The sequence below is a fragment of the Eurosta solidaginis genome, chromosome 4, assembly GCF_040869045.1.
Source record: "Eurosta solidaginis isolate ZX-2024a chromosome 4, ASM4086904v1, whole genome shotgun sequence".
Classification (NCBI taxonomy): domain Eukaryota; kingdom Metazoa; phylum Arthropoda; class Insecta; order Diptera; family Tephritidae; genus Eurosta; species Eurosta solidaginis.
In genome coordinates this window covers 45,843,604-45,869,403 of record NC_090322.1, presented here as the reverse complement: position 1 = coordinate 45,869,403, position 25,800 = coordinate 45,843,604, and the positions used below count along the sequence as shown (strand labels likewise).

At 41.7% G+C, this 25,800-nt stretch overlaps 2 protein-coding genes and 1 pseudogene across 3 annotated transcripts; 1 reads left to right on the top strand and 2 right to left on the bottom strand.

Moving 5' to 3' along the window:
• Nucleotides 1–505: 505 nt before the first annotated feature.
• LOC137248493 (T-complex protein 1 subunit eta-like) lies at nucleotides 506–21,132 on the bottom strand (annotated as a pseudogene).
• On the top strand, nucleotides 20,523–22,854 carry LOC137249690 (putative nuclease HARBI1). 2 transcript variants are annotated; one of them, XM_067781422.1, is made up of 5 exons: nucleotides 20,523–21,380; nucleotides 21,435–21,754; nucleotides 21,816–21,919; nucleotides 21,977–22,124; nucleotides 22,187–22,854. In XM_067781422.1, exons 2-5 carry the CDS (start codon nucleotides 21,610–21,612, stop codon nucleotides 22,564–22,566), a joined length of 777 nt encoding a protein of 258 aa, XP_067637523.1. In that variant the 5' UTR covers nucleotides 20,523–21,380; nucleotides 21,435–21,609; the 3' UTR covers nucleotides 22,567–22,854. The 2 variants fall into 2 exon arrangements, with proteins under 2 accessions (XP_067637523.1, XP_067637524.1); XM_067781423.1 differs by lacking the exon at nucleotides 20,523–21,380 and having other exon boundaries at nucleotides 21,401–21,754.
• LOC137249691 (uncharacterized) lies at nucleotides 22,582–24,649 on the bottom strand. Its single transcript, XM_067781424.1, has 4 exons — nucleotides 23,762–24,649; nucleotides 23,506–23,701; nucleotides 23,109–23,447; nucleotides 22,582–23,042 (listed from the first exon to the last, which is right to left on the bottom strand). Coding segments are annotated over exons 1-4 (729 nt in total). The 5' UTR covers nucleotides 23,764–24,649; the 3' UTR covers nucleotides 22,582–22,850.
• Between the last annotated feature and the right edge of the window lie 1,151 nt (nucleotides 24,650–25,800).

Genomic DNA, 25,800 nt, shown 5'->3' with positions numbered 1-25,800 from the left:
TGGGAGGTGCCACGGCTCCGTTTTCCCAATTCCACATTTTCTTGGTGGTGTTAGGGATTGACCTTGTTTAAGCCGCCTCCATCCCCATTAGACGGCGGCAATTCCATCGGAGAGGAACAATATTCCATTCGCTAGTCTTGCACTATCAATCGGCAACCGCGGACGCGTCTTCTGATATATACGTTTATTTTGAGTTTACCTCTTGTATATAATTTTAAAAGTTAATATCGTGAAGTTGTGAAGAGCGAATATCTAATTTCAATATTTATGAAAACTAAAAGGATAAACCTTAATTATTAACTAATATTAAAGAAATTTATAACGTTTTAAGAAAAACCCTAAATCTTTTATTTAGTGAAGAGTGTAGCGAAGAGAGGCCAACTGTTCATGGTCCTTCGCAGCCATCTTTGGCCCGCCCCTAAAATCGAATATTCGTTCGTAAGTAAATAAAAAAAAAATGATATAAAAAAAAAAAAAAAAACTACAGTGTCTACTTTAAAATATACTATATTGTATCTACATATACATAAATACAAAAGAACATTTAACTATAAAACTGAGGAGTGAAGGAAGTGCTGGAAAACAGAAAAACATTTACCTACATACATAGACAAAAAAGCATACAAATATAAACAAAAAATTTTGGAAAAAATTTGTCAAAAAATATAAGTGCGAAAAACGAAAAATTAAAATCAAGTTCCGTTTGCATTTTTTTATCAAAGTCTGCGAAAGAGTTGGAAAGTGGAAAAATATATACATATATATACTTATCAATATATACACATACACGAATATTAAAAAAAAAAAAATTTTAAGAAAAAAATTCATAAATTGTCAAAATATATATACGTTTACATAAAAATGCTACAAAAAACAATTTTTAATTTTTAAAAAAGAAGACAAAATTTTTGTTGAAAAATTGTGGGCGCACCAATCTTAAGTGCCAGTTTGGAAAAAGTTTTGCAATTATCGCAATCACCTTTACCCAGCAGCCAAGCAGCAACAACAACTATCTAATCATCAGCAACAATCAACAACAACACAATAAGAAGCAGTATATACAAGAATTGGTGAGTAGGCAGTTTTTTTTTATTTTCCAAAAAAAAAAAAAAAAAATACCAGAAAATAATACAACTTTTTTTCCGCAAAGTTATATTATTTTTGCAAACTGCAAAAACATATATATATATATCCACATATATACATGAATATTGCGGAAACTTTCTTACCGTTGGTTTTACTGCAACTTTTTTGCAACCAAAAATTGGTAGAAAATATTCCGCTACACCAATAGGCAAAATCCGCCAATTATATATATATATATATACGTATACATATTTCTAGTGGTATTTAACCAACAAAAAATTGCAGTTTACTTGCCTACTCAAACCCACTGTGCAAGAACAACATCAGCAAAACTTCTTCTACAGCTGAGTTTACCCCGTTGTTCGCACAGAGCGTTGAACTTGTCGATACAGTTCAACTTCCAAATCATTTTTTCTGCTTCGCAGCATATAGAAAAGTTTAATATTCATACGTATGTACATACTTACATACATGTACAAATAATTTCAAGTTGCTTTTCCAACATTCCTATTTCTCCACTCTGAGAACATCATACGTGTTTACTCACACGTTCAAGTCGCTTTTCCAGCGACATTCTCCCAGCACATATAGCTACATTAGCAACGAGAGCTGTGTACTGCTGATCAAAGTTCTCAACCTCTCTCATATTTGCAATTTTTTCATATTTCTTTGCTGCACTCTCCCAACAGTGCAATCAAGCGCACTCAGCTTCACAAAGAAGCGCGACATTAAAGCGACGAAGAAGCGAATCAAAACAAACTCTTCTGTTTGTCAACATAAACAGAGAAGCTCCTTTATTCACGTGCATACGTTCGCACAAACAGACATATATACATACGTTTGTATATTGCGCATGTACATTTGTACTTATTCTGTCGTACAAAACAAAGTTTGAGATATTTTCGTCCCTATAGGAACTTTTCAAAAAATATCCCTACAAACCTCAAAGTATTGTTATTTTTAAATATATACATACCTATATATACCATTAATTTACAAATACACGTTTATTTCCACACGTATATTTACACGTATATATAAGTGAAAAGTGTTTGTGATTTTTTTTTAATTTTATATTTTTTGTTTTTACAAAACATTATACATACTATTGAAATCCGAATTTCGCGGATTTAAATTATTTAAGGAACGTCCCGTTGTCCGTGCTTGACTCTATTTTTCAAAAAAAAAAAAAACACAAACACCGCCACCAATTTAAATTCCCTTTTTTAAATTTCTGTGGCACGAAGAGTTTTCCATCTTCGAATTTTGCGAACGTCCTCTGAGCGGACAAATATTTAATTCGGTTTTTTTTTTGGTGAAAACCCAAAAGTTTGCATAAAATGCCTCTCAGTCCCCCAAAAATGTCCGAAACCGGGACAAAACCAAAAGGTGGCCCAAAGGAAGAAGCGGCCAAGGAAAGGTCAACATCCCCTCGCCGGAAATCCAAATCAGTTGACCCATCCGCGCAAAAGTTCATCGCGGAAAGTGACAATCTGATGAGATACTGTGCAAAATTCAACGAAGCACCGATTCAGGATCACACTGAATCGTATCTCATGATAAAGGACAAATCACTAGATGATTATTGGGCACGACTTCAATCGGTTTACGATCTGGTATTTTCGAAACCAGACGAAAGTTTCCCTGAAGACTTTAGGAGTTCAGTACAAGGCAAACAATGCGCCTGCCTTGATACGTATGAAGTGACAAAAGCAAAGATTGCCGATCAACTTTCCTTGATCAAAATGATGGCAACGCCGAGTCCACCACCCCGCGTGGACCAACCCCCGGCTGAGGCAAATATTTACCTCAAAGTCCCAGCATGCGACACGGAGACCTTTTATGGTGGCTATGAAGAATGGCCGGCTTTTCGTGATATGTTCACAGCGGTGTACATTAACCACCCAAGGCTCTCCCGTGCTCAGAAATTGTACCATCTCCGGTACAAAACGCAAGGCAAAGCCGGCTCCATCGTCAAGCAATATGCGTTGAACGATGATAACTTTGACCTTGCCTGGGAAGCTTTACGGTCACGATACGAAAACAAGCGAATCCTGGTTGACAACCAGATAAAATCCTTACTGACTCTTGCCACTATTCCATCCGAAAACAGTGAGCAACTTCAGAAATTGCAAAATACAATCAACAACTGCCTATCCGTCCTTCACTCCCAAGGAGTTGCGACAGACAGTTGGGATCCGATTCTGGTGTACATTTATTCATCAAAGCTCCCAGAAACAACCCTGTCACTTTGGGAACAATCTCTCTCTTCTCGAAGAGATCTACCCTCATGGTCACAAATGAACGACTTTCTCACCTCGAGATATGAAGTCGTTGAAAGAGTCAATAGGCTTCAACCAAGCAAACAAAAACCAGTCGCTCATCAAAATTCTGCGCAAAACAGGTCCTTCAACAGGACGCAAACCCTTGTGGCAGAATCCAAAAAGGAAACTTGCCAATGTTGCAACTCCCCGCACCTTATTAGATTCTGTCCACGTTTCAAACGAATGTCTGTGCAAAACCGGACACAATTCGTAAAACAAGCTAAGCTGTGTACAAACTGCCTTAGCAGCACTCATGTCATCAAAGACTGCACGAGCAAGTGGTCATGTTCGACATGTCATCAACGGCATCACACGCTGTTGCATGCGAGCCCACAAGCTCCACGATCCACCCCGCGAACGAATGCACCAAACGTGCAGCACACAAGTGCTGAGTCAACACCTCCCGTTCGACAAACGCAGAATAGCTCCGATTCTAGCGAGCTACCGTGTTGTTCAAAAGACGCACCGCTTCAATCATTGCATGCAGCCAATGATAACCAAATTCTCCTTCCTACTGCTATGGTCGCAGTCGAACACGAAGGGGAATTATTTAAACTGAGAGCCCTTATTGATCAGGGATCGGAAAGAACTTTCATTTCCTCGAAAGTTCAAAAACGGTTGAAACTTCCATTCGAACATTCAAAGTTCGAAATCTCTGGCATGGGTGGACAAGTCGTACAAAAGTCCCCCAAGCTTTGTCCTTTGACACTGGTTGCATCCAAGGCCATGAAAAGGATAAAGGCTCATGCCATTGTGTTGCCGCAACTGACAAAAAATCTGCCAACATCCACCATTAGTCGCAAAATCTAGCAGCAGTTCAAACTCCTTGAGCTCGCTGATCCCAGTTGCCACATACCGGGTCAGACTGACATGGTCATTGGCAGCGACATACTTCCACAAATTCTGCTGGAAGGTATAAAAAAGGTGTGCGGTAGCATACTTACGCAACAAACCATTTTTGGTTGGATTCTCAGTGCTCCAATAACTGAAAATGTTGTGTCATTCTCGACACAAGTCCAAGCGTCCAACGAGACACTCAGTTCTCAACTGAGAAAATTCTGGGAAGAGGAGGAAATTCCACAACCTCCACAGATATCCCCCGAGGATCAAGCGTGTGAGCAGATATACGCAACAACCACGACACGTGCACCAAACGGTCGATACATTGTGCGACTTCCATTCAAGGAAGAGTTTCCTGAAAAACTCTCCGTCGGCAAATCCCGCCCGGCTGCTCTGCAGCAGTTTTTCAGCATGGAGCGATCGCTTCAGAAAAAGGGGGAGTTAGGTACAATGTACAAAAATGTGTTGCAAGAATATCTCGACCTTGATCACATGGAATCTGCCGACCCATGCGAAATAACTTCGAATGGCAAGGTCTTCTCATTTTACTTGCCACATCATGCGGTAGTCAAACCAGATAAGGTCACCACAAAGTTCGTGTGGTTTTCAACGCCTCTAAAAAATCTGGGTCAGGAAAATCCCTGAATGACGTGCTATACACTGGTCCAACTTTCCAACCAGATCTCATGCTACTAATTCTACAGTGGCGCATGCATAAGTATGTGTTCAATGGAGACATTGAAAAAATGTACCGTCAGATCCTTATACACGAGGACGACAAAGATTTTCAGCGAATCCTATTTCGCAAATCGGCCAACTCCAATGTTAGCGATTTCAATCTAAAAACGGTTACATTCTGCTTCAATTGTGCACCATATCTCGCTATTCGTACGTTGCATCAACTATCCGATGACACGAAAGCGACATTCCCGTTGGCTGCAACAATTCTCAAGACGCAAACGTATGTCGACGACATCCTATCCGGAAGTCATACCATCGATAACGCCACTGAATCACTCGTTCAAGTGATAAACGCCCTAAAATCAGCTGGTTTCATACTAAAGAAACTAACGGCTAATCACCCGGCCATATTAGAACAGTTTCCGAAGGAGGATCTTCTAGACTCCAACTTCTTGAAATTTGAGAGCACTTCCAATACTAAAACTCTTGGCATTCGATGGAACGCGCTCACGGACAAATTTTCATACACCATTCTGCCGGAACACACCCAAAATGCGGTCACAAAACGACAAATTTTACCCTCTGTTGCAAAACTTTTTGACCCGGCAGGATGGCTGTCGCCAGTTATGATCCAGGCCAAGATGCTTCTCCAAGAAATCTGGCTGGATTGCAGCGATTGGGATGAAAGCGCCAAGCCCGCAACATTATCAAAATGGCAACATTTCGCAGAAAATCTGCCAGCCATTTGCCACATCGAAATCCCTCGATGGGTTAATGTCGTTCCAGGGCAAGACACCCAAATCCACGGATTCCGTGATGCCTCGGAAAAAGCATAATGCGCAGCGATTTACATCCGCACACATGTGGGCAACCAAATAAAATCTTCACTTTTGGTTGCGAAAGGCAAAGTTGCCCCCATAAAAACTGTAAGCTTACCCCGCTTAGAGCTATGTGGTGCAGTCCTACTCGCCAAACTGGCTTCAACTGTTCGAAAACAGCTCGACGTACAAGCATGCAACACATTATTATGGTCAGATTCTGAGATTGTACTAGCCTGGCTAGAAAAATCTCCATCGACCTGGAAGACTTATGTGGCCAACCGTACCTCTCAAATTCGAGAATATCTTCCCAGCGGCACCTGGCGCCATGTATCTAGCCAAGACAACCCTGCTGATCTTGGCACACGTGGTTGCAAGCCGCATGATTTGATAGGCTCTTCACTTTGGTGGCACGGACCACAATGGCTTTCTTGCCACATTTCGGCATGGCCGAAAGCAGGTAGCGCTTCTCCACCCGAAAAACGCAAGGTCGAAGCATATCACGCACTCGAGGAAGATGACGACATCCTCAACGTTTCTCCTCATACTCTCGAGCTCTCCGTGTGATTGCGTACGTGTTCCGCTTTGCGAACAATGCCTGCAACAAATCCAAATCGGTGGCAACAACACATAATCCCCATCTGACGTACAAAGAGTTGCAACATGTGAAAACGCGGCTTGTGGCAATGGCACAATCTCGCCACTTCGGGGTGGAAAAGAGCGCCTTACAAAACAAAATGCCAATAAGCAAAAATAGTTCCCTTCTGGCTCTTGATCCATTTCTGGATGGATACGGACTCCTACGTATCGGTGGCCGATTGAAACATTCTACAATGCAATACAACGAGAAGCATCCAGTAATCCTTCCTCCAGATTCAAGGCTCTGCCAGTTGTATCTGGAGTTTTTACACCGCCAGCTTCTTCATGCAGAAATGCGGTTAATGCTCCAAATGGTGAGGCAAGAGTACTACATACCAAAACTAAAGCCTCTCATTAAAAAATGCATTTTCCAATGCAAATATTGCACGCTTTTCAAACAGAAAACGCGCACGCAAATAATGGCAGCTCTACCGCCTGAGCGCTGCAATTTCTCACTCCCCTGTTCCACAACAGGATTAGACTTTGCAGGTCCATTCCAAATAAAAGCATCGGTTCTGAGGTCGACCACTATCATAAAAGGGTACGTGGCTGTATTCGCCTGTTTTTCCACAAAGGCAGTACACCTCGAGCTATGCTCGGACCTAACCACCGAAGCCTTTCGCGCAGCATTCGCCCGATTCGTTAGCAGACGAGGTTATCCCTCAAAAATGATGAGCGACAATGGTACAACATTCATTGCCGCTCAACGCGCACTTGAACGCGACTTCGTTAAATTTCTTAACGAATGCTCCGCGGACATTGTCCAGAAATGTGCCCCCCAGGGAATAAACTGCCAGTATATTCCACCCAGCGCCCCTCATATGTGCGGCTTGTGGGAATCCGCAGTAAAAAGTTTTAAAACCCACTTCAAAAACACCGCTGCGTCCCACAAGTTTACATTCGAAGAATTCACGACGCTGTTGGTGCGTATTGAAGCAGTTCTCAATTCGAGGCCTCTAACCTCACTATCCCAGGACCCAGCTGACTTAACAGCGCTCACTCCGGGTCACTTCCTTCGAGGTGCACCGCTACTAGCCATTCCTGAGCCAAACGCGGAAGACCTCTCCTGGATAAATCGATGGGAAAAACTCAAATCGCTTCATCACCAATTCAGTCGACGCTGGAAAGAGGATTATCTGAAAGACCTTCAGAAGCGCTATAAATGGCAAACGCCACAGCTCCCACCCACCGAGTGGCGTCTGGGACGAATCGAGAACGTTCGCCTCGGACCTGACAACCATGTTCGGGTTGTAGAGGTTCGCACCAAAAATGGGCTTGTTATACGCCCTTAGTTAAACTGTGCTTCCTTCCAATGGAGCACCCTTCGAGCACAGCGCTCTAACTTATATAAGTTTCCCCTGTCTAATTATCTTTCCTTTTATCATCCGCTGTATCCAACTACTTCTCGTTTCTCTGTCTGCTCACACGTTCAAGTCGCTTTTCCAGCGACATTCTCCCAGCACATATAGCTACATTAGCAACGAGAGCTGTGTACTGCTGATCAAAGTTCTCAACCTCTCTCATATTTGCAATTTTTTCATCTTTCTTTGCTGCACTCTCCCAACAGTGCAATCAAGCGCACTCAGCTTCACAAAGAAGCGCGACATTAAAGCGACGAAGAAGCGAATCAAAACAAACTCTTCTGTTTGTCAACATAAACAGAGAAGCTCCTTTATTCACGTGCATACGTTCGCACAAACAGACATATATACATACGTTTGTATATTGCGCATGTACATTTGTACTTATTCTGTCGTACAAAACAAAGTTTGAGATATTTTCGTCCCTATAGGAACTTTTCAAAAAATATCCCTACAAACCTCAAAGTATTATTATTTTTAAATATATACATACCTATATATACCATTAATTTACAAATACACGTTTATTTCCACACGTATATTTACACGTATATATAAGTGAAAAGTGTTTGTGATTTTTTTTTAATTTTATATTATTTGTTTTTACAAAACATTATACATACTATTGAAATCCGAATTTCGCGGATTTAAATTATTTAAGGAACGTCCCGTTGTCCGTGCTTGACTCTATTTTTCACAAAAAAAAAAAAAACACAAACACCGCCACCAATTTAAATTCCCTTTTTTAAATTTCTGTGGCACGAAGAGTTTTCCATCTTCGAATTTTGCGAACGTTCTCTGAGCGGACAAATATTTAATTCGGTTTTTTTTTTGGTGAAAACCCAAAAGTTTACATAAAATGCCTCTCAGTCCCCCAAAAATGTCCGAAACCGGGACAAAACCAAAAGGTGGCCCAAAGGAAGAAGCGGCCAAGGAAAGGTCAACATCCCCTCGCCGGAAATCCAAATCAGTTGACCCATCCGCGCAAAAGTTCATCGCGGAAAGTGACAATCTGATGAGATACTGTGCAAAATTCAACGAAGCACCGATTCAGGATCACACTGAATCGTATCTCATGACAAAGGACAAATCACTAGATGATTATTGGGCACGACTTCAATCGGTTTACGATCTGGTATTTTCGAAACCAAACGAAAGTTTCCCTGAAGACTTTTGGAGTTCAGTACAAGGCAAACAATGCGCCTGCCTTGATACGTATGAAGTGACAAAAGCAAAGATTGCCGATCAACTTTCCTTGATCAAAATGATGGCAACGCCGAGTCCACTACCCCGCGTGGACCAACCCCCGGCTGAGGCAAATATTTACCTCAAAGTCCCAGCATGCGACACGGAGACCTTTTATGGTGGCTATGAAGAATGGCCGGCTTTTCGTGATATGTTCACAGCGGTGTACATTAACCACCCAAGGCTCTCCCGTGCTCAGAAATTGTACCATCTCCGGTACAAAACGCAAGGCAAATCCGGCTCCATCGTCAAGCAATATGCGTTGAACGATGATAACTTTGACCTTGCCTGGGAAGCTTTACGGTCACGATACGAAAACAAGCGAATCCTGGTTGACAACCAGATAAAATCCTTACTGACTCTTGCCACTATTCCATCCGAAAACAGTGAGCAACTTCAGAAATTGCAAAATACAATCAACAACTGCCTATCCGTCCTTCACTCCCAAGGAGTTACGACAGACAGTTGGGATCCGATTCTGGTGTACATTAATTCATCAAAGCTCCCAGAAACAACCCTGTCACTTTGGGAACAATCTCTCTCTTCTCGAAGAGATCTACCCTCATGGTCACAAATGAACGACTTTCTCACCTCGAGATATGAAGTCGTTGAAAGAGTCAATAGGCTTCAACCAAGCAAACAAAAACCAGTCGCTCATCAAAATTCTGCGCAAAACAGGTCCTTCAACAGGACGCAAACCCTTGTGGCAGAATCCAAAAAGGAAACTTGCCAATGTTGCAACTCCCCGCACCTTATTAGATTCTGTCCACGTTTCAAACGAATGTCTGTGCAAAACCGGACACAATTCGTAAAACAAGCTAAGCTGTGTACAAACTGCCTTAGCAGCACTCATGTCATCAAAGACTGCACGAGCAAGTGGTCATGTTCGACATGTCATCAACGGCATCACACGCTGTTGCATGCGAGCCCACAAGCTCCACGATCCACCCCGCGAACGAATGCACCAAACGTGCAGCACACAAGTGCTGAGTCAACACCTCCCGTTCGACAAACGCAGAATAGCTCCGATTCTAGCGAGCTACCGTGTTGTTCAAAACACGCACCGGTTCAATCATTGCATGCAGCCAATGATAACCAAATTCTCCTTCCTACTGCTATGGTCGCAGTCGAACACGAAGGGGAATTATTTCAACTAAGAGCCCTTATTGATCAGGGATCGGAAAGAACTTTCATTTCCTCGAAAGTTCAAAAACGGTTGATACTTCCATTCGAACATTCAAAGTTCGAAATCTCTGGCATGGGTGGACAAGTCGTACAAAAGTCCCCCAAGCTTTGTCCTTTGACACTGGTTGCATCCAAGGCCATGAAAAGGATAAAGGCTCATGCCATTGTGTTGCCGCAACTGACAAAAAATCTGCCAACATCCACCATTAGTCGCAAAATCTAGCAGCAGTTCAAACTCCTTGAGCTCGCTGATCCCAGTTGCCACATACCGGGTCAGACTGACATGGTCATTGGCAGCGACATACTTCCACAAATTCTGCTGGAAGGTATAAAAAAGGTGTGCGGTAGCATACTTGCGCAACAAACCATTTTTGGTTGGATTCTCAGTGCTCCAATAACTGAAAATGTTGTGTCATTCTCGACACAAGTCCAAGCGTTCAACGAGACACTCAGTTCTCAACTGAGAAAATTCTGGGAAGAGGAGGAAATTCCACAACCTCCACAGATATCCCCCGAGGATCAAGCGTGTGAGCAGATATACGCAACAACCACGACACGTGCACCAAACGGTCGATACATTGTGCGACTTCCATTCAAGGAAGAGTTTCCTGAAAAACTCTCCGTCGGCAAATCCCGCCCGGCTGCTCTGCAGCAGTTTTTCAGCATGGAGCGATCGCTTCAGAAAAAGGGGGAGTTAGGTACAATGTACAAAAATGTGTTGCAAGAATATCTCGACCTTGATCACATGGAATCTGCCGACCCATGCGAAATAACTTCGAATGGCAAGGTCTTCTCATTTTACTTGCCACATCATGCGGTAGTCAAACCAGATAAGGTCACCACCAAAGTTCGTGTGGTTTTCAACGCCTCTAAAAAATCTGGGTCAGGAAAATCCCTGAATGACGTGCTATACACTGGTCCAACTCTCCAACCAGATCTCATGCTACTAATTCTACAGTGGCGCATGCATAAGTATGTGTTCAATGGAGACATTGAAAAAATGTACCGTCAGATCCTTATACACGAGGACGACAAAGATTTTCAGCGAATCCTATTTCGCAAATCGGCCAACTCCAATGTTAGCGATTTCAATCTAAAAACGGTTACGCGATTTCAATCTAAAAAAAGACGCAAACGTATGTCGACGACATCCTATCCGGAAGTCATACCATCGATAACGCCACTGAATCACTCGTTCAAGTGATAAACGCCCTAAAATCAGCTGGTTTCATACTAAAGAAACTAACGGCTAATCACCCGGCCATATTAGAACAGTTTCCGAAGGAGGATCTTCTAGACTCCAACTTCTTGAAATTTGAGAGCACTTCCAATACTAAAACTCTTGGCATTCGATGGAACGCGCTCACGGACAAATTTTCATACACCATTCTGCCGGAACACACCCAAAATGCGGTCACAAAGCGACAAATTTTACCCTCTGTTGGAAAACTTTTTGACCCGGCAGGATGGCTGTCGCCAGTTATGATCCAGGCCAAGATGCTTCTCCAAGAAATCTGGCTGGATTGCAGCGATTGGGATAAAGGCGCCAAGCCCGCAACATTATCAAAATGGCAACATTTCGCAGAAAATCTGCCAGCCATTTGCCACATCGAAATCCCTCGATTGGTTAATGTCGTTCCAGGGCAAGACACCCAAATCCACGGATTCCGTGATGCCTCGGAAAAAGCATAATGCGCAGCGATTTACATCCGCACACATGTGGGCAACCAAATAAAATCTTCACTTTTGGTTGCGAAAGGCAAAGTTGCCCCCATAAAAACTGTAAGCTTACCCCGCTTAGAGCTATGTGGTGCAGTCCTACTCGCCAAACTGGCTTCAACTGTTCGAAAACAGCTCGACGTACAAGCATGCAACACATTCTTATGGTCAGATTCTGAGATTGTACTAGCCTGGCTAGAAAAATCTCCATCGACCTGGAAGACTTATGTGGCCAACCGTACCTCTCAAATTCGAGAATATCTTCCCAGCGGCACCTGGCGCCATGTATCTAGCCAAGACAACCCTGCTGATCTTGGCACACGTGGTTGCAAGCCGCATGATTTGATAGGCTCTTCACTTTGGTGGCACGGACCACAATGGCTTTCTTGCCACATTTCGGCATGACCGAAAGCAGGTAGCGCTTCTCCACCCGAGAAACGCAAGGTCGAAGCATATCACGCACTCGAGGAAGATGACGACATTTTTCAACGTTTCTCCTCATACTCTCGAGCTCTCCGTGTGATTGCGTACGTGTTCCGCTTTGCGAACAATGCCTGCAACAAATCCAAATCGGTGGCAACAACACATAATCCCCATCTGACGTACAAAGAGTTGCAACATGTGAAAACGCGGCTTGTGGCAATGGCACAATCTCGCCACTTCGGGGTGGAAAAGAGCGCCTTAAAAAACAAAATGCCAATAAGCAAAAATAGTTCCCTTCTGGCTCTTGATCCATTTCTGGATGGATACGGACTCCTACGTATCGGTGGCCGATTGAAACATTCTACAATGCAATACAACGAGAAGCATCCAGTAATCCTTCCTCCAGATTCAAGGCTCTGCCAGTTGTATCTGGAGTTTTTACACCGCCAGCTTCTTCATGCAGAAATGCGGTTAATGCTCCAAATGGTGAGGCAAGAGTACTACATACCAAAACTAAAGCCTCTCATTAAAAAATGCATTTTCCAATGCAAATATTGCACGCTTTTCAAACAGAAAACGCGCACGCAAATAATGGCAGCTCTACCGCCTGAGCGCTGCAATTTCTCACTCCCCTGTTCCACAACAGGATTAGACTTTGCAGGTCCATTCCAAATAAAAGCATCGGTTCTGAGGTCGACCACTATCATAAAAGGGTACGTGGCTGTATTCGCCTGTTTTTCCACAAAGGCAGTACACCTCGAGCTATGCTCGGACCTTACCACCGAAGCCTTTCGCGCAGCATTCGCCCGATTCGTTAGCAGACGAGGTTATCCCTCAAAAATGATGAGCGACAATGGTACAACATTCATTGGCGCTCAACGCGCACTTGAACGCGACTTCGTTAAATTTCTTAACGAATGCTCCGCGGACATTGTCCAGAAATATGCCCCCCAGGGAATAAACTGCCAGTATATTCCACCCAGCGCCCCTCATATGTGCGGCTTGTGGGAATTCGCAGTAAAAAGTTTTAAAACCCACTTCAAAAACACCGCTGCATCCCACAAGTTTACATTCGAAGAATTCACGACGCTGTTGGTGCGTATTGAAGCAGTTCTCAATTCGAGGCCTCTAACCTCACTATCCCAGGACCCAGCTGACTTAACAGCGCTCACTCCGGGTCACTTCCTTCGAGGTGCACCGCTACTAGCCATTCCTGAGCCAAACGCGGAAGACCTCTCCTGGATAAATCGATGGGAAAAACTCAAATCGCTTCATCACCAATTCAGTCGACGCTGGAAAGAGGATTATCTGAAGGACCTTCAGAAGCGCTATAAATGGCAAACGCCACAGCAAAATCCTCAACCAGGCGACCTCATCGTAGTTAAAGAAGATTCGCTCCCACCCACCGAGTGGCGTCTGGGACGAATCGAGAACGTTCGCCTCGGACCTGACAACCATGTTCGGGTTGTAGAGGTTCGCACCAAAAATGGGCTTGTTATACGCCCTTAGTTAAACTGTGCTTCCTTCCAATGGAGCACCCTTCGAGCACAGCGCTCTAACTTATATAAGTTTCCCCTGTCTAATTATCTTTCCGTTTATCATCCGCTGTATCCAACTACTTCTCGTTTCTCTGTCTGCTCTTATACTTCCAGGACGACACCCATCTGGCTCCCACGGCAGAGACCGACATCTGCCTTCAGTGTCGGCTCTGCCTCCACTACCACGCGCAGCGGACAGATCGAAGAAACCAGCGGCAACCCCTAAACCGGAACATATGGCCAAGCGCACGATCACGCGCACCCCACAAGGCCTGCCAACAACGTAATATAGCCAGTTGCGCCTGAAATACCACTATCCGCGCCTTGCAGGAACTGCAGAAGGTCCTTACAAGCACCTCCCTGCAGGGCGGGCAGGATGTTTAAGCCGCCTCCATCGCCATTAGACGGCGGCAATTCCTATGCGCAGCCGTGCGCGGCGAATGGAAAGGCGCCAACGAACACCCACCACTGCCATCGGAGAGGAATAATATTCCATTCGCTAGTCTTGCACTATCAATCGGCAACCGCGGACGCGTCTTCTGATATATACGTTTATTTTGAGTTTACCTCTTGTATATAATTTTAAAAGTTAATATCGTGAAGTTGTGAAGAGCGAATATCTAATTTCAATATTTATGAAAACTAAAAGGATAAACCTTAATTATTAACTAATATTAAAGAAATTTATAACGTTTTAAGAAAAACTCTAAATCTTTTATTTAGTGAAGAGTGTAGCGAAGAGAGGCCAACTGTTCAGACCTCATATAAGTCCTTACGGAATTTCAATGTTCTGGCATGTATACCTTCAGCGTTATGCAGTACCAAGGATTCCAATTGTGTGGGAGGTGCCACGCCCCTTTTATATAACTTCTTTTGTTTGACATACACAACACAACAACAGCTAGTAGAGTTGCAATTCAACCTGTAACTTCTATTAGTTTGAACATACCTCATCTGTGCCAAACGATAGTACAATTTTTTACTTTTTAGTGCGATACTTATGTTGCTTTTTCATGTTTTTGAACATAACAAGCAAATATTCACCCAAGTGAATACCTCAAACGCGACCCAGAAGCAAGTGAATATTTTGACAGCAAAAATGAGTGTTCGTGACACTTTGCGTCGCTATATAATACGAAAAAACGGAAGACAATCACCTACAGTCACCGATAGTCATGGAGAGTCACCGAAGTGAATGAAGGCTCTTATATGATACGAATTTGGTTTCACTTGGGTGAAAGTGACTCTTCGCGTCGCTTTGCGTTATACATAATAACGCCGTTAATATAAAAAAGAAGTAAGTACTTTAATAATAACTTAAAAAATATATTAATTGCTTTAAGCTATATTGCTGCAGCAGCTAACTTTATATTTGGACAATTCAGAAGTGTGTTATATTCATTTAAATTTGAATTGTTTCCATGGTTTCGAATAAAAAATTTAATTATTTGAATCAATTTAAGTATACAACTTAAAGCTAAGTAGAAATTTAGATTAGATTTACTCTTTTTTCAGATCAAGAATATTAAAAGGTGTCGTGGAATCCAATTGCTGTCGTAATTGAATTTGAAAGTAATAAAGTAAAGTATGAACTTAGAAATGTAGGACTAGTAATTGAGTCAGACTTATTATTGTTCTAAATCTAATCATTCAAGCAATATATTTGCAACCCTTAGCAGGAGTATTGATTGGTTTCAAGTCTAATTCCGACAGCAATCAGATCACGACATACCTTATTATATATTTACATGAAATTGCAACTTAAATTAATACATTTGATATAAAGAAAAGTAAGTACTTTAATAATAAATAAACTCTCTTAATTGGTTTTTGTTTTCCAATTGGAATATTTTCCTGTGCAAGCATATCGCTAACCTGTGTCGGCAAAAGATATGATTATACTATCTTCGATAGATAGTCGGAAGAGCCGCTACTCGGCGAAGTAGAGATGACCGTTGTGTTGGTGGCAGCAGTTACAACAGCAGTTTCTAACTTTGGACCATCCGTACAGTGTGATGAATGCTTCACAGCCTTTTCCAATTGCTTGGCGCCAGCAATTTTTATTTTCGCTGTTTGTAAAGCTGTAACTGTAATGCAAATATATAGATGGGTTGAAGTGGTTTTCGTATGTTATTCAAAAACTCACCCTATACCATCATCACAGCCTTCTCATCGATTTTGAATATGTGTACTGTTTCAGTATTCAGACCCAGTTCGTTGATGGATATGTATACTATCCGTTAGGCAGACAATTGGGTGCATTCGATTCATTCATATACTGTGGGTATTTGAGCCGTAGACGCAGATATTTTGATTCTTTTTGAAGTGTAACATTTGTAAACAGTTGGGTTTCTCTGCTGTCACCATCACCACTAGAGAGCTATTGAAGAAACGCTCGACCAAGATAATATGTTGCGATTTACGCGCATAGATTTCTTCCACCTTGTCACAGTTATTGAAAATGCGAAAGCCATATTTACCATCCAATACGGAAATGGAACTGTAGAGGAAGAAACATTTTATAAAATCTAATAAAATCAAAAAATGATAGTTGTGTTAAAATGGGGTAAGTATTGTATGTTAAAGTATAGCGAGGTTTGAATATGTCTCATTCTTCATTCTTAGAAACATGTACGAAGGTACCTCGTAAGATATTAAAAATCCTCAACGCTTTTTTTGCAATAACTTAAAAAAACTCATATTCATCAAATTTCTGTTTAACTTCTACATATGAATAGCTACCTTTACCACCAGAAGGAGTCACTATTGCTTCTACACCTATGCAATTGTTTCCTACATCGACGAGCTTTGTAATAAAATAAACAGCTATCTCCCCAATCTCTCCCTCACTAGGGTAGGCGCCTCGTCGTTGGTGTGAGGGCTTAGCCGATCTCCATAGCGCCAGACTATGAGGCGGAGCTGTTTAGGACTGGCATCTACGCCGTTTTGCCTCATAGGAGGGCGGCGGGATGTCGGTGACCAAGAACTGCCAACCCCCTAATCCAGGGTGTTATGCGGACCGTTCCTATTGGACAATTTGCAGCCAGGGGATAAATTCGGCTGTATTCGAACGGAGCCTTCCCGATACCGCACCACCTCGGGAAGTATTGATGGCCTTACCACAGTAAGGGGCGCTGCTGTGGCTGACGGTTCTTTCCCCGTATATAATAGTGGACCGCTGAGCCCCCCTTGTTTGGCTGGTGGTCGTACGACCAAGATGAACGACTCTTTACCAAATTGTAATAAGGAGGATGATAAGAGGACTGAGTCGCAAGCCAAGGACGACGAATACACATTAAGCGATGCGTCGGACTCGACGAGCGAGAGTAGTGCTGATTCAATGAACTCCGTGTTGGAAAAGCACACAAATGAGTAGAAGAGTGGAGAAGGGTACGGAGCAGGGAAAGTAAAAGAGCTCTCTCGCAGTACCGTGCAGCACTAAGAATTGTCCAACGCCTGGGAGCAGTGGTCGACCCAACAGAAGTGGATAGCGTGCGCTTGGAATGGGCCCACGAGGCGGTAGAAGTAGGTCGAAGGCAGTTCAAAAGGTTTGCTGCTAGAAACCCTCGGTTCTGCAACCGGTACGAGGAGGAAGAAGCGTCGAATCGTAGAATGAAGAGGCAACGTTCGGCGGAAGGCGACAAGCCTGCTTTCAAGAGGCAGAAAGGACGCAGTCTCAGAGCCGCGAGGCAGGGCAGTCGCATAGGCAAGACAAGTAGGCCCAAAGCTGTAAGACAGATGGGTCCCAATAGCGAGGTAGCAACTACCTCGAAGGCTGCGAGTCAGAGGGAAGTTCCAACTACGGAAGTAGGAGATAAGCCAAAGGGAGATAACGCTAAGACTCCGACTTTCTCGGAGATGCACGCCGGCTTTTCCAGAGAAGATGAGTGATTCGATGGGTGCATAAGGTTGAATCATGTACCGCACTCTTGGAGAACTGCTCGCGTAGCTTTCCTACCAAAGGCGGGGAAGATCGGTCACGTGTATCCCAAAGATTATAGACCCAATAGCTTAACATCATTTCTGATCAAAACCTTTGAGAGGCTGATAGATGTGTACATAAAGTCCAACGTGGATTAAAAGCTGCTCTCCACAACACAACAGGCGTACACCAAAGGCAAGTCAGTAGACACCGCATTGCATAGGGTGGTAATAAGCATAGAAAAAGCCCTGGAATATAAGGAATATGCTCTAGAAGTCTTCTTAAACATTGCCGGGGCTTTCAACAGTGTTTCTAAATGGCCGATTATGGATGGTCTTAATTACGTTAAAGTACATCCAGCCTTACCCAGATGGATCGACTGCATGTTAAACTGCAGTAAGATTACATCGCAATGGGGATTGTACGCGGCCACGAAATTAGAGGACAGGGGCACTCCGCAGGGAGGGGTGCTATCACCACTGCCGTGGACGCTGGTCATTAACCAACTGCTCAAGGGATTCTACGAGGGACCAGCAAAACTTACGGCTTACGCAGATGACGTTGCATATGGTCTTGTTTACAAAGAGGTATAAAGTCCCTAAGTTAGGAGGGGCGACCCTACGGGAGAAACCGTGCACAAAATATCTAGGATTCATCCTAGACAGTAAGCTGTCATGGAAGCTCAACGTGGAGGAGAGGGTGAGGAAGGCTTCAACGGCACTTTATGCATGTAAAAGAATGCAAAAGAACCGGCATGTACGATCAGAAGGCACTCGAAGACGATGCCTCAAAACTAACAACCAAAAGCAATAATTATCATTTCACTGACACAAATTTTATAGTTTTTTTCTTCGGGAGTTGGACACAATCTTTTCATTATATTACTTAACAATTTAAAGCCTTCATTCTGTATTGCGAACGATAGCTCAGACGAACGATTCACCTCCAAACGATTTCGTCTAGCAATGGTATTCTCTATCCTTTTTGTTCGGTCTTTACGTTTCTAACTAACAGGAAGGCAAAAGTAGTTGTCAAGTTATAAGTTGCCATCGTGCATATACACTAGCGATTCGTCTGTGATCCGCAACGAAAGTTCGTTTCGTAATAGAGAATGAGGCCCTAAGATTAGACATTTTTTTCAATTTGTATTTTGACTTACCAGCAACAGAATCATGTTTAATTGTACGCCGCACAATCATTATAACACCATGTAACGAAGCTCAGTTTCTTCCAAAAAATGTTCGGCACCACCACGTAAAATCAACGTACATGTTCTAGCATTAACGTAACCTAAATAATTATAAACTATGAAAATAAAATCAATGTCAAACACACTATCAAACCTTGGAAAACGTTGAAACGTTCACCACCAACTTGACGTTCTTCAAAGTAATCACATTGACCCAAAACACTTGAATTAATATCATTAGCTGTAGTCATAACAGCACCAGAACAAGCTTTCATTGTACGTTTCAAATCTTCTTCTGGTACACGAACAGCACAGATCATATCACAATCTGCAAAATAGTGTGTACCAACATCACCAATTAGTAGTTTAGATAACACAACATTGACGTCTTACTTAGCTAGTTCACTGTACAGAATACGCCATTCAGCATCAACAATTTTCTGATACTCTTGAACATTATCAACACGTACTTTTCAGAATTATCACGCTCAGCCTTGAATTCTAAAACTATATTTAATAATGCGATTTTACATCTTTTGTATGACGTTGGGTCCATCAAAGGAAAGTACAGCGTCCACAACAATTTTAGAAAATAAATCTTTTTGTGAATAAGTTTGGAGGACATTGCTGTGGCAGCGTGTTTTCCAATAAAGCACGTTGTTGTTCCTTTGATTGACGCTTCGACATGTACAGCCATGTCATATTTTGGTCTTGCATAATTATAATGCTTTACGTATAGCTTTAATGATGATACGTGCATGCACGCCTTCCTTAACATATGGTTTAACTTGTTTTAAGATTTCACCTGCTTAAAGTACTACTGAAGTGGTGCCATCGCCGACCTGATAAAAGAAACATTTATATTCTACACATTCTAATATAAGAAAAAACTTACCTCAGCATCTTGAGATTTGGCGATGTCGATTAGAGTTTTACGGCTGGATGCACAATATCCAATAGTTTCATAATGGTTGCACCATCATTTGAAATTGTGTCCTTACCACTGGAATCAACAATATGCTTGTCCATACTGCGTGAACCCAATTTAGTGCGTACAGCGTCCACAATTGATTGCGAGGCATTGATGTTGAATATGAGTTGAGGTTTACCTTGAAAGCTATCGGTACCCACACATTTTTTACACAAAAACTCATATGTACCCAATACAAGTTGAGGACGTTCATATTTATCGACACGCCGTCCGGTGTGGCCCAAATGTTGCAAATATACAGTTGGCACTGTTGAGAAAAAATATGGATCAATGAAAACAAGTAAAAGTGAAAGATTTTTTTACCATCTGTTGCTACTTTACACATAAGACATTGGTAACGGCGACCAGCATCTACAATTGCATATGAGCCTTGCAACGATTACATCTAATTGGACCCAATTCACCAAAATTTACAATGGGTGACTCATATTCACCCTCAACCGTTCGTGCCATTGGTTAGACGGTAAGTGTAATGGACAAAGCTGTTGTGTTTAATAAATCAGCTGTTGCAGGTATGCAATACAAAGAGGACCTGCAAAGAAGAGAGATCAATGTAATTGCCAAACAAAACATTAATTTCGAATAACGATACCTAACGTAACGTGGCGAGGAGTTACCCTGATCTTCTACCACATATTTTGTGGTCACCAATCGTGGTGATAAACCCTGTTCATTAGTAATAAAAGCACCACCAGCGCTATTTTATTATCGGATTTTGCATCTGATCGGGATCTAAACGGCCTTAGGCTTGATAATACTGTTGCTGCTTTTGATATTTACCAGTAACAGGTGCAGGTGGTTGCTAAAGAAAATAACACAAAAATAATCATTAGCAAATTTTTAAATATATTAGTTGTATTAGCATACATTATAACCAGGAGGTCCAGACGTGTCCGGGTATTGGGGGTTAACCCGGCTTGGGTGGTTGACTGGGCATCGGCGCCTGTCCAGGTTGTGTTGGTGGCATCATTTCACCCATGTAGCCACGTGGTGCACGTGGTTGTTGTAGAGGATAACCTGGCTGTTGAGGTTTTCCATTTGTGCTCGATTTCCAGGCAACGAAGCGTATTGTATTGTTGATTCCATTTGTTGGAGACGTGCACGAAGTGCAACAATTGTTTTCTAGAAAAATAATAGAATTTGTAATAAATACATATTAAATTCACTTTCCAAACACGGTAATAGTCTAGTTGAGGGGTCGACTGCTAATACGCTACCAAAAATATCGAGAGAGGTGTCAAAAGACGCGTCTTGACATCAGTATTAATAATCCGAAGGCGGAAAATAAAAATATTAACGCGTTCAAAAGATATTAACGAAAAACCGAAAAAAGACCCGCGGGTACCTCCGAAACCGGGGGTCGGATCCATAGTGGCTACTTAGAGATAAAAGTGATCCTTTAGCTTTACCACAAACTGCGTAAGTATGTGGCAAATAAAGTTTTACAAGTATACAAAAATGTGTGTTCTGCAGATTCTTGAAACGATTTAGATTATCTAAAGAGGCTTTCCAGTTTGTACTTCATGCCTTAAATTTGAAGCAGTCGGATGCAAAAGCGGTGCCTCCAGTTCTACAACTAGCTGCCACACTTTCTCTTCTAGGAAGTGGCGGGTATCAGCATTGTGTCGGCAGTGATTATTTGGTTGGAATGTGCCAGAGCACTGTGTCAAAGATAACATCCCACGTTATTCTTGAAATGGAGAACAAGTTGTGTCCACAAAATATACAATTTCATTTAAACGAAACTTCGGAATGCAAGCAATGGTTTATGGATAAATACAAAATACCTGGAGGTAGGCAAACGTTCAATTACATTTATTAAATAAGTTTTTAATTGAATATCTACTTTTACAGTCATCGGTTGCATTGATGGCACACACATCGGCTTGCAAAGACCATCTGTGGATGAGCATATGTACTTTAATAGGAAAGGATACCATAGTATCAACGCAATGATAGTGAGTTGTTGCTCATTTTCTTTATTCTTTGTACTAACTATATAAATATTTTGGCAGATGTGCGATCACACCTATAAAATTTTGGCAATCAACTGTCAGTACGGTGGTGCGGCTCATGATTCCTTCGTTTGGAGGCATTCAGATCAACGACGAGTATTGCAAGAGAGGTTTGAAATTAATAGGCGGAGCAATGCGTGGCTTTTAGGTACGACAGTGTTTGCTTTTTGGTTAATATTACTATTGTAATGACAATTTTCATTTCAACAGGTGATTCTGGCTATCCACTAGAGCCGTGGTGCATAACGCCTTACCGAAACCCCGCCGATGGCTCCAGTGAATCCGCATTTAATGATGTACACTCAAAAGCAAGATGTATCATCGAACGTACCATTGGTATTTTTAAAGGACGTTGGAGAATATTAGGGTATGGCAATAGGGGTAGATACCATCCTACAAAAGTGGCACGATTTGCCAATGTGTGTGCAGCTTTACATAATATCTGCATACAGTTCAAAATTGATTACAACGTACGAAGATATGAATCAGACCAAATCAGCGATGTTGACCCAGGCGAAGCCAACCATCTTACCACAATTGGTCAAACAATAAGAGACCAAATAAAACACTCTCTAATTAATTCCACGTAAAAATTAAGAAAAAACGATTTGTAAAAGCAAATGAATTCATTTAATTGTTTCTACTAAGTGCTAAGTATGTATGTTAAAATTAGAGATAAATGAAATCACTATTCGCTTAATTGCTAAAATCACAAAAATTAAAAAAATTCAGGTACAAACTTTGTTTTTACTAAGTGCTAAGTATGTATGTTAAAATTAGAAATAAAATAAATGAAATGACTATTCGTTTAATTGCTTAAAATCAAAAAATTAAAAAAATTCAGATACAAACTTGTTAAAGCTAACATAAAATTTTAATTTCTTCTTTTTCTATTTACACTTATTGCTAGAGACTCTAATTCTAAATTTTTGATTTGTAAATCAAGTGCATGTGATTCTTGATGCAGTTTATGCTTCTCCTCCTTAATGGTCAGCATTCTTTCATGCACTTGCAACAACCTCTCCTGCACCTGCACCAATCGGTCAATCTTCTCCCCCAAATCGCGCTGAAAATCAGACACTCTACTCAAATTTTGTTGGAGCAGGGACAATTTTTCGGCACTCTTACTTACTCGCCGTGGAGTATTGCACCGAGAGGTTACGCGCGGTTTAAGGGTAGTAACCGACCTAGATGGACCAGGTAAAGCGCTGGCTGATGCGCTGCTTGTTCCACTATCACTGTTGCTCTCACTATCACTATTTTCGGTGCTGCTTCTATGAGCGGGTGAATTGCCAAAAGTGCGAACGGTACTATTCCCGTCCACTGCGACCTCAAGTCCGGCTGCCTCTATAATCAATTCCTCAGTTGCACTGATGGGAATTTCATTATAAGGACCTCCTCCAGTTTGTCTTTTGGACAATTTGTTGTGGGAAAGCTTCTTCTTCGCCTGATATTTTTGATCTGCGAAAACCTACGAGCAAACATTTGTAAGTATCTTGGTTGCACTTTATATATATATATATATATACCTTCCTCCACATTTTGGCGTCTTTTACTGGTGGCCCGTCAGCATTTAAACGCTTGGAAAGCTCCTCCCACAGTCTGTTGGACGTTGCTCTACCTTGTGCGGAATTGGGAAATTTGTTTTTCGCCAAGTTCGGGTGTTCCGCCATAAATTGCGCCATGCACTCCTTTTGGTTTGGGTTTAGCTTGTTAAAATTCGTCCTTAAATAATAAAATATAGTCCAACAATAATATAAACACATATTTTGAGAAATAACTTACATTTTCTCTTATATTTGTATTAAATTTTTGTATATTTATATATTTGTACTCGCTTTCGGTTGCCGGTTTGTAATCGAATAACAATACGAACGATCGAGTGCAATTGTCTCTCGTTCACGGTTGTCGCGATACCGATTTACGATCCACAAAGTACGTTCACGTATGTAGTAATCCCAAAAAGTGACATTTTACGTAACGGATCGTACGATCACGTATGTCATAATCCAAAAAACAAGTTTTTACGTGACGAGTTATACGATCACGTATGTGGCGATTCGGGCCCAGGGTAAAAGTGTAACGCTTTTGCGTTGCGAGCAGGCAACAATTTTCACAAAAGAACGAAATACCCCGTAAAGGCGTTGTCTGTTTTTTAGAATAGAACAACAAACCTTGCGCGGCGTATAAAAAGCGTAACACTTTAGCCAGAAAAGGAAACGCTATAAATGTTAATAATTCTATTAGTATCTTCAATTTTTGTGTACGTTTCTTCTTCTTATTTTCAACAAAATAGATGTTTTACATTAGTGCTACCAGCTTTCATTAAGTTGATCCAGATCGTTCCGATGAGATTTGTCCGTGGGCCAGAGCTCGATAACTCAATAACGCTCCTAAAAACTGCCAAGTGTTCCATTCCATTCGTCTAACTCCAACACCATTGTTTACTATGTAGTTTAGATTAAATTAGATTATTATTCTCTTGCTGAATCCGTAGAGTCGGTTGAATGGAGCTTGATTCGTACGTTAACATCGGTTGATGATCAGACAAAGTTTCTGCAGGAAAACAAAAATAAGTTATTCGATGATCACGTTCCACTAAAAATAAAAACACCTAAATACAATAATAGCCCTTGGTTCAATGCTACATTAAAACAACTAATACTCCTTCGTAACCAAGACTACTCACGGTGGAAAAGGTACAAAACAGTCGAAGGGCATAGCTGCTTTAAAACAGCTCGGCTTACTGCGAACAAAGCCATAAGGTTGGCCAAGGCAAATTATTTTAAGTATAAGTTTAATTCTGCTTTGAATACAAAAGAAAAGTGGAAGAAGATCAAAAAAATAGGAATTGGAAAGCCAAAAGTGACCTGTCTCATCCCCCTGATGTTGACATCAATGAAATAAATAATACTTTTGTAAGACTACCAAACTCAATCAGCCCAATTCTAAACAAAAATTCCGTGCGAGTGTTTTCCCTTCTCCCATTCCTCGTATTCTAAATAAAAATTCCTTGTGAGTTTTTTCACTTCTCCCTTTCCTCCTATCCGGAACAATGTTCGAAAAAGCGGAAACCGTTTATGGGAGAAAAGTAGGTATTATAAATGTGAGGGAGAGATTTCTCTGCCATTTCATAGGAGTTTTTTCACCAGTTAAATTAAAGGGAATGCATCAAAATAGTTAAAGAAAATTGGTTATTTTAAGAAAGAACACTTATTTGTACAAATTTGTGCTAAAATATTGTTACGAATGTTAGCAGCACTGGGCGATGCTATCGTCTCTAAGCCGATGCTAAGCAGTGACGTGAATGCACTTCAATAATTCAATCAGTATGTATGTACATAAACGAAACAATAACCGCGTTTACATATATGTACCATGTACGTATGCGAGCAGCGGAGCATAGTGTACCTATACAAGTGTGTTCACTAACCGATAAACGTCAAAACTACAAACAGCCTCGCTCAGCTGATGGAAATCTCAGGTCTAGAGTCGCATTTTTGGTCTCAACGACAACATTTTTGACTACCAATCGTATCGACTTTTTCAATTTTTCAATCATTCGGCGCACTCGGTAATGGTATCCATTTTGAATTCGCTGTCATTCCGAATCCAGCGAGTGCCTGTCAGAATGCTTGACAGATAAGTCAACACACTTGTACTTGTACACTATGCAGCGGAGAGTCAATGCACAAATACATGCGTATATCTGAGATACTCCTATAAGTATGCAATGAGAAAAACTATAAACTTGTGCAATTTTGGACTAGTAGATTCTGGAAGCACCTAGAAGATCCGAACAGAGAGTATAAAAGGCAGCAGAT

Excerpts from the sequence above, each read along its gene's own strand:
- LOC137249691 (XM_067781424.1), bottom strand. Across the intron at positions 23,448-23,505 it reads ACGCCAAAATGTGGAGGAAG|GTTTTCGCAGATCAAAAATA; the intron begins GTATATATATAT and ends GTTTGCTCGTAG. Across the intron at positions 23,043-23,108 it reads GGTGCAATACTCCACGGCGA|CGCGATTTGGGGGAGAAGAT; the intron begins GTAAGTAAGAGT and ends TCTGATTTTCAG.
- LOC137249690 (XM_067781422.1), top strand. The coding sequence starts at position 21,610 with ATGTGCCAGAGCACTGTGTCAAAGATAACATCCCACGTTATTCTTGAA. Across the intron at positions 21,755-21,815 it reads TAAATACAAAATACCTGGAG|TCATCGGTTGCATTGATGGC; the intron begins GTAGGCAAACGT and ends CTACTTTTACAG. Across the intron at positions 21,920-21,976 it reads ATAGTATCAACGCAATGATA|ATGTGCGATCACACCTATAA; the intron begins GTGAGTTGTTGC and ends ATATTTTGGCAG.